Source organism: Bombus terrestris, chromosome 15 (assembly GCF_910591885.1).
Source record: "Bombus terrestris chromosome 15, iyBomTerr1.2, whole genome shotgun sequence".
Taxonomy (NCBI): Eukaryota; Metazoa; Arthropoda; class Insecta; order Hymenoptera; family Apidae; genus Bombus; species Bombus terrestris.
The window spans coordinates 4,088,080-4,097,082 of NC_063283.1; the positions used below are offsets into that span (position 1 = coordinate 4,088,080).

Here is a 9,003-nt window from a genome sequence, read left to right on the forward strand (position 1 = left end):
TGGTAACTGGTGGTACAAGCGGAAAGGGGATGATTCTACGCGAAAAAAGAAGTCGAAAATATAGAATAAAAATTTTTCGTTTGAGGCTTTGTTTTCGAGAAAATCGACTTTGAATTTTCGTTCGGTACGCGTGCACTTCATCACGTCTCGTTATAACGGATCTCACTGCAGATCGTTGTCTCGATGGATATTATCGCAGTTTAAGTTTATTTTTGCCGTAACGGAAAATTATTAATACATAATGAAATAATATGAAGTAATCATAAAGTTTATTATTACAAAAATTGCTGAAAATGTTGCCCATTCTGCCAAACACATACTTCTGCTCTTCTAATTAAATTTCTATGAACACTTTCTAAGTCGATTTTCTCGAAAACAAAGCCTCAAACGACAAATTTTTATTCCATATTTTCGACTACTTTTTTCGCGTAGAATCACCCCCTTTCTGCTTGTACCGCCAGTTACCAGCCACCCTGTATATTTCGTGAGTAATTGCATTTTTCTAGTTTCATGACGCACTGCACTAGAGCCTTTTCTGCAAAGCAAACGAGTCATAGCGATAAGAACATGGGGTAGTTATTTACTCAAAGGAGCTCTCTATCCTTCTGCCATGGACACAGACGGTCCGGTCAAAAAGCGAGATGCTTTCGACGATTGAGAAAGCTGCACGATATTTGCGAAAGCTCTCTGTACCAGGTATTAACGTTACGCGAGACGTTTGCAGTCGTCCAGCAACCAGCAGAACCGATTCTGTCCACCGGTTATCACGGTAAACTTCCATGCGAGCTACGGGAAAACGATATCCAACCGAGTACAGACACAGTCATGGTTCAACCGTTCACGTGCGACGTGTTGATTTTTGCACTTTTTTCTACGTTTCCAGTGTCGCGACGGCTATTGAATGACACACAACCGTGTAACCAAAACGAACAATTTGCAACCGTTCCCTTATACATACTTTTGCCAAAGCTTTTTCTTTTCGTTCTATTAGCATTATTAAAATGATATGGCGAAAATACGATAGAAACGTATCGTATTAAGACGACGGAAATTTATATCAAAATGATAGACACCAGAATTACAGACAACTGATAAAATTTGTATCGAATAAATAAAAATGAAAAGCGTATGAAGAATATAGAATGCAAGAAAAATAAACTCCTATCCGTATAGTACTTGTTATTTCATAAAACAAAATTATTCAGATGAAAAATACACAAAATCTATGAAATTCACATATAACAATTACGAATTAGTCGTCTTAATTATCCTGGTACTTGTAGCGTTAAGAATGCGAAACATAAGTACAGATTTCTTCGTCTATATACATAATGCATGCTTCGCTTTGGATATTTTACACGCTTCTTCATGCCACGTGCACTCTGCGAATTTTTGCATCCTTAAATTTTCCACAAATTCATAAGCATTCGCTGTCTGCTAATCGTGTTATCGGAGTCTTCATACACGGTAACATTAATTCTTCCGAAATTCTGTCCTCAGTAACCGCCAAAAAAAGAGAAAGAACCAAAGAAAGACCGTTTGATTCGAATTTTCACAGTTTCACCTAACGCCCACGAGCCTTTCTCTCCATCTCGTATCTTCCTGGCAGGCAAAAGTTGTTACTCTACTACTCTGTGAATCTTTAAGGCGCAACTAGGCTGAGACGCGCGGAAAGATAGAACGGAGAAACTAGATAACCGTATAACTCTCTCGAATCAGCTTTCTGTTTCGACGTGCGCGAATCAACGATCGTAGGTAACCAAGCAGACCAGTCTACCGTGCAATCTATCTCTCGTAATATTTGCAAACATCCGCATTTTTTTCACGCTATGTAGGTGTGCTGCACGTTGAAAGAACACGCTTTATCGGCGTTCTCCAGCGGCCGCTGGATGAAACAAATTCTCGCGTGGGAGGAAAAACGAGGAAAAAGTGGAGATACGCGCAGCGAGAAGTGCAGAGAGAAAATGGCGAAGAGGAGCATGGTGGGGAATACGACTGGAGAACATGGTCGCGAGAGAGAATTCGACCCGCGTCTCCCTGGCGACAATTTGCAAAATTGTCTCGCGCGTACCGCTCGGTTCTGCGCCACGAACGCGTCGTTCTCGGCCGACGATCCGCGAATGATAATCGTCCCACGTAGATACGTACTACGGCTTTGTCCTCTTTCCATGACGCGAAACCGCGATACACCGACTTTGCCAGAAGGAACAACGAAACGACGAGAGTCACGCGGATTTCTCGCCAACGCTCCACCTATCATCGCACCAAATATTTAATACCAGGCTCGTACGCAACCGGTCGTGATAACGTATCAATTGGCCATTATTAGCGGGAACATGCGACCAACGCGCTCCAATTGGGCGGAACGAGTATGTGTGTCGGGTGTAGCGGTAAACCGGCTACGGTTTCACCGCACAGAGCCGCATCTAGCAATGGGCATTCCGATTTTGGAGCGGTTCAGAGATCTTCAAGACTGTGGAGATTCGAATCGCTTCAACCGCGAATCGAAGCTTGGAATTTTTGGCAGTTTTGATATACCTTCGTGCAAAAGTCCTAGAACGAATGGATACTACGTTAGTTTCAAAATTGGAAAGAGTGAAGATGAAGGAGGTACATGTACAAAATGCTGATTCATTAAAATTTCTCCTATAAATTTTATATAATTTAACATTCGCAATCTGGCCGGGATAGAGAAGGTTTATTAAAAACGAAACGTCTTCCAAGGCCTTTGAGTGTAAATTTGGAATTTTCGGTTTTGAGTGTTTAAAATTTCGACATACGTATATCTTGAAAGTCCTGCAATCCTGAATTGAATGCCATAATCGTTTAATTCTGACGCGCTGGTCTTGGTCTTTCTTTCGAGACACGCGTAAGTAATATCGATGCGTAATCGAAGAAAAATACAAAGACTATCAAAGACTATACAAAGACTTCAAGACACGCGAGAGTTACAAGACTTTCAACAGTTTCGTAGCTTTAAATTATATTCGAGGAAATTCAAATGTATACAAATTCAAAGTGATTTTAAGTCCTTCAAATGCAGTTGATTGTAAATGCGATTTTCTTCTGGATACTTCGCGTTCTTTCTACTTTTTTGTCCGCTTCTCTTTTATTTTCTTTTTTCTTTCTTTGCCCTTCGTCCCACTCTTCTCCGTGTTTCCGGAGAGCGCAGTTAATTTTCTTGGAGCAGAATTAAACCGACCAAGGGAACGTTTCTCATTATTCGAAACACTCGTCCGGCGTCCAGATGAAATTTCTACCGGGCGAACTTTTAAATTAACGCGTCCACGGATTTATCCACGGAAAAACCAGGTTGGAACGTAAGCCTATTCGCTATTTCTGCGTTTGGGCCGAATCCGACTAACGGGACCGATGATGTCACCGGATTTGGAAAGATTAACTCGTCGATACATCCGCGCACGAAATTCTTTTCATCGTGACTCTTATGGTTTTAAATTCGTTCGAGATTTCGTAATATATTATTTCCGTGCCACTCTGTATATTACCGACTATGTATATTAGAGCACAAGACGTCGTCTTGTACAATTAAACTGACATTACCAATAAAATTATACCGCAAGTTAGAGATTACGCGGTGCTCATAAATACTGCAATACAGCGGAATTTTATGTCAATCTATGTTTTTCTGCGCACAATTAGACAAATAAAAGTCAAATAGACATTCGTTTTGCCCATCGTATATTATATTAAATCTGTTCATTTCTGCATTTTCAAACTTCGCATTAAAGTCACAGTCTAATAACAGATGAAATCAAATATAAAATTGATCTCTTATGAAACGATTGGAAATACCACTAATCTATTTCTATCTCTGCTATAATCTTCGTTTGCTAGATGATCCAAGACTGACACATACATAGATCGACAAACATTAAACGAAAAATTAAATTATCCTCGAAAGATCTATCTAAAATGGAACGCACGAACCGCGACTAAAATCAGCGAGGGATTAACCGAAATTCCTGTCCATTTCCGGTATTCCAGACCCGATGAAGATATCAAACAATGGTATATGGTGTGTATGGTAGTTTCAGGCGAGCGTGAACCAACGTAAAACAGTCTGAAGCGGCTAAAAACGCGTAAAAAGCTCGGTGCGGGCGTCGAAAATCGCGAATGTCGATCGTAAAATCCAACGTCGGCCAACATTGGACAATTTTCCATGGAGCACGCCTCGCTGAACCGTTACCTCGTAACGCACACCAACAAAACACGTTTTGCGTAATGTCCTAAGCGTTCGTCGGCGGAACTCAGCGGACATCGACACGGAGAGGAGGCGTAACTCCTTTAAAGCAATTACCAAGAGACGGTTCGCGATCGCTGCGAGGTCACCAGAGTCCAAAACTTTCGCGAGACCCGGTCGAAACTCAGAAAATTTCGGATATGATGGCCTGATGAAATCGAGGAGGCGAGTCGCGAACGTGCGAGGATTATTAATACCCGGCTTAAGGCGATTAGCGTAGTCCGTGGTTACGTTCATCTGCGAAATTACGTCGATGGGAGACAAGCCGGAGGAGTTTCGGGATTATTAATTTCAAGTTTCTATTGTTAGTTAGCGTCGAACACCGTTGGAACGATGGAGGAACTGCGAGCGAGCAAGGGATGATTTTAAGATACAAAGATTCGTAATTCGTAATTAACTCATTAAGGATTATACAATGAGGTAATAGGTACCAATAACGTAAACGTAATATTCCTGGAAGGTATAACTAAAGTAATAGACTTTGTCAACGTACCAGAAGTGTATTACGAATAATAAGCATTTTACATTAGACAGATAGAAGATAGAAGATTTTACAGATAGAAGAAAATGTTTTACAATTTAGGAACTGATATAGTTTATCGTAGAAATAGTGTATTGTTACTATTTCTAGGAACGATAGGAATATCGTGTTTTCTTTGAGCATTTGTTAGTTTCATAAATTTATAAAATATAGATGGAGATGAAACCAAATAAAAAAGGATATCAAAGTATAAAGATTTATGCTTTACAATTACTCGTTGAGTCATTAATGTTACACGTTTTATTCGTAGCCTCTTCCGTCTATGTTTACATTACCGAATTCTGATTATTAATTGTAGTTTAATGCTTTTTTGTTACTATCTCTTCCATCTGGATTTAACAATTTTATGAAATTTAAAGAAATTGAAATATAGCATTTTGTAAAATTGCGTGTATAGGATACGGATGAAAAATACGTACTAGCGAAAAGGGTATTAAATAAATACTTCGAATACTTTTTTACAACAGCTATATTAAAAAATAAAATTCAATAACGTAGATTGATTGAAAGAAGAAATTACAAACGAAAGGTCACGTTGACCAACGTTGGCCTTTAGTGGCTTAACAAGGATCGACGCGTGGATGTTGATGGATTAACCGTTATGTTTAATATAGTGTGTTGTTTAAACGGCGTGTCGAATTAACTGAATCGAAACGAGGCAAGTTGTTGTGTAATATCGATGAGACGATATTGGCTCTACATAGTCTGCAATTACACGGAGTTAGGCGATTTCGCGGGAAGCTTCGTTCGCTGATAACATTAATTAGTCTTAACGCATGCTTTTGTATTCCCCGAGCAAGTTTCTTAAGAGCATCGTACGGCGAACAATGGTTCTGACTTCCTAACGGACTCTCCGAGTTATTTTTTAATATAACTTTCACGTAGATAAGCGCCCTTATGCAACGCTCGTTACATGCTCCAACTCGATATCCGGTACCGTTGGTACTTGCGTTTAACGCTCGCTTTTCCCATTAAACGACAATTAAAGTCTGGCTATAACTTTTGTAATTTCTCGCAAAGATAGCCACGATTCCTTCGACTATCCCTGCCTTAGTCTTTTTCTCCTCCACTCGCATCTCGTTCGTTTCATAAGTTCATAACCCTTTCGCCGTTGCATCGGGAAAAAATGGAGCGCATTGTATCTATGATAAAAACGTATATAGCTATATAACCTATAAGTTAAGCGCGTTCGTTGATTCGCGTGTGTTCCCTCGAAAAATCAGCATCCGGCGAAGCCACTTCCGTCAGACGACCTGGTGGCGCTGGGGACGCGTTTTACGAGACATTTAAATCTCCCATCGTGCGCGTACAATCCGACGTAAACACACCAGTATACAAAACAACGAGAGAGAGAATGTGCGTGCGACGTATTCTCGATGGTTATTAGGAACGCGAGTTTCGTCGGATTATATGATAAAACGAGACGTCGCGTAACTACATTGACTCCAGTGATCGCGAGGGAAATGTTCACCGAGCCAACGATTCGCGTTCCCTTCGACAGGTTACGATTTGTGCATGTATATATGTATATATGTACAAACGTACACACCGATGAGCGACGCAGGAGTAGACAGACGTGCACGACGAAAAAAAAGCTACGGTGCTTAACCGCGCGAACCGAGGTACGGAGAGATAGATCGAGAGATGGGGGGAGAAAAAGAAAGGAAGATGCCGAAAGGGATGGAAAAGGAGAGACTCGCACGTAGAATATTGCGCGTGCTCGCTGCTCTTGCATACTATCTGACACCTACCTATGCACAGAGGTTGGAGTCCTGCCACGGGCGTCCTTTCCGCCGTGATCCTCGTCCTTCCAACCGGTTCTCGCAGGGACGTCGATTACTCATTTACGGTCATTGTACCGCATCCTGTCGCACCACACCAACTACCCACAATATCACACGTGTGTCACACGGCAGCGTGCAGTCGCGTCGTTCTCTTTCTCTGCTTGATCGACGATAATGAACAAAGAAATACGTAGTCTGACAGAGAAAGAGGGAGAGAAGCTGAGGAATTGGCACGCGCGACACCGACCCCACACAACGAGACAAACAGGAACGCGTTCCGCGCCGTACTGACGGACGGCAACGCTCGTGACTCGTGTGAACGAGGACTCCGAGGACACCGACTTCCCCTACCATGATCGCGTTCGACCCAGCTGTGCTGCGCCCTCTCTCCTTCTGCCTTACGAACTCTCCTCTACCCTTTCTTATTCCCCTAATGTTGCGATCTCTTTCTTTTTCACAGATCCCTTCCATGGCTGGACGCGGACCAACGCTTTCCAATAGTGGTACGCTGTACCATCAACCCCTCTATCGGTACCCCACTCTGGCTACCATGGTTCGACTCCCACCTCCGTGTAACTTGACCTTAGTCGTCGGTCAAAGGAAAGGAGCGTTTCTGAAATAGAAGGGCGATTGAAGGGTTTACGATCGTCATCCTATATCGTTATTACTGATGGAAAACAAGTAATACGTGGATATAATATTTTTACCACTTTTTGTTACCTTTATTCTTGTCACTACTAACCTTATTTTCATTTTAAACTATTCCTTTGGTAGCTGTTAAACATGGCTGTAATCGTCTGTTTTAATCTGTTTTATCAGGAAATAGTAATTTATTTGTAAAAAAAATGTTCGTCATCTTCTCACATAAAAATATGAATGAAAACTATTTACTGTACCATGGAATTCTTGTTCACGTACCTACGATGTTTAGCGCCAACCATACGTGTCAGTAAATGGGAGAAGACGAGAGCGTGATACCGCTGAAGTGGGGTTATTCAGCACGTAAGGGGAAAGCCCCTGCAGCGGGCTTACTTAACCCCTATTCGCCCGACCGAGCCACCCCCGCTATAACCAAGCGACGTTTGCCTCGCAGACCACTATATCTTGTTCATTTTCCCTTCCTGCTAGTGGCCGCTCTGGATGACCCCTATTGATAGACCGAGCTACTTTCGTCCTTTTCATCCTCCCAAATTTCCATCATCATTGTCTGTTTCGAATGTAACTCAAAATTCTAGCTACGAGAGGCGCGTACATTTATTCAATTTGAAATTATAATTCTGATTTATGATTAAAAATTGTTTATAAATACTTTAGCAAATTTATTACGCTAGTAAAAGTATTACGTGAATAAAATTTGTTATTTCAATTATTATCAATATTTAGTGAGTACTTATATCAAAAACAGATGAAATTTCTATCTCTAAAAGATGAAATTTAAATGAAGATCGATCGATCGCAAGTGGTGACTGATTGTGATTAGTGCACGTTGCACACGACGGTGTCGCCTCTGTACAATGAAAGAGTAAGGTTATGTGATTATTTGTCAAATAACCTAGTCTTACCTTAGATAACGTTATTTGACACGTAAACGAAGAACAAAGTAAAGTTACACTATTTTGTCAAGTGTCCTGTATAATATTTTACACTATGGTAATGTTATTTACTATAGAGTTGTCTAAATGTTAACTTTATAATCATGTTTTTAATTGGATGTTTTGGTTTCTAGGCTCGTTATTTTCGAGAAGAAGATATAGATGGTACAGTGGTAAATTCTTTAAATTGGTTAAGATTGCTGTTTACAGAGTTATAAATTCTTTTTTACAGAATTTAGGGAATGCTTTTATCTATTTGCAAGGAATGGTCAAATACGTACTTTGGATGAACTTACAATCATTATGAGATCATTAGGATTAAGTCCCACTATCGCAGAATTAAATAAATATTTAAAGGATAAAGGTACAAATAAGGTGAAATGATTTATAATATTATAAATAATTTTAAACTCACAAATTTTTAACCACAGGAGGGAGGATGTCTTTTGCTGATTTTTTGGAAGTCATGCATTTACAAACAAGAGCTGAGGATCTGCCAAAGGAGGTGATAGATGCTTTTCAAGCTGCAGACAAATTTCGGACTGGTACTATACCTGCTAGACAATTAGCACACATGTTGCTTCATTGGGGTGAGCAATTAAGTAACAAAGAAGGTTGGTTTTCTTACTTATTCTAGATATTGATTTCAACAAGTGTTCTTAATTACTTCATTTATCTCTAACTTTCAGTGGAGCAAATTTTTAGGGAAGCAAACGTATCTCCAAATGGACAAGTCAAATACGAAGACTTTGTAAAAATAGCCTGTGCACCTGTACCTGATTATTATTAATATCTTTTTATTAATGTCTTTAGTATTGTTATTAT

General features: G+C 40.3%; 2 protein-coding genes across 3 annotated transcripts in view; one reads left to right on the forward strand and one right to left on the reverse strand.

Annotated features, from left to right (window-relative positions):
• The window catches only part of LOC100649309 (disintegrin and metalloproteinase domain-containing protein 10), a 57,354-nt gene extending 50,171 nt beyond the window's left edge, over positions 1-7,183 (reverse strand). Inside the window, exon 1 of one of the 2 annotated variants that reach the window (XM_012316870.3) lies at positions 6,554-7,183. The gene's annotated coding sequence lies outside the window, so the exon portion shown is untranslated. The remainder of the gene's footprint in view (positions 1-6,553) is intronic. The other variant, XM_020867072.2, reaches the window with a different exon arrangement.
• Positions 7,184-8,079: 896 nt separating this feature from the next.
• Positions 8,080-8,986, forward strand: LOC100649747 (calmodulin-like protein 4). Its single transcript, XM_003401078.4, has 5 exons — positions 8,080-8,236; positions 8,313-8,343; positions 8,411-8,542; positions 8,610-8,792; positions 8,868-8,986. The coding sequence occupies exons 1-5, from the start codon at positions 8,234-8,236 to the stop codon at positions 8,966-8,968; spliced, it is 450 nt and encodes a 149-aa protein (XP_003401126.1). The 5' UTR covers positions 8,080-8,233; the 3' UTR covers positions 8,969-8,986.
• The last annotated feature ends 17 nt before the right edge of the window (positions 8,987-9,003 follow it).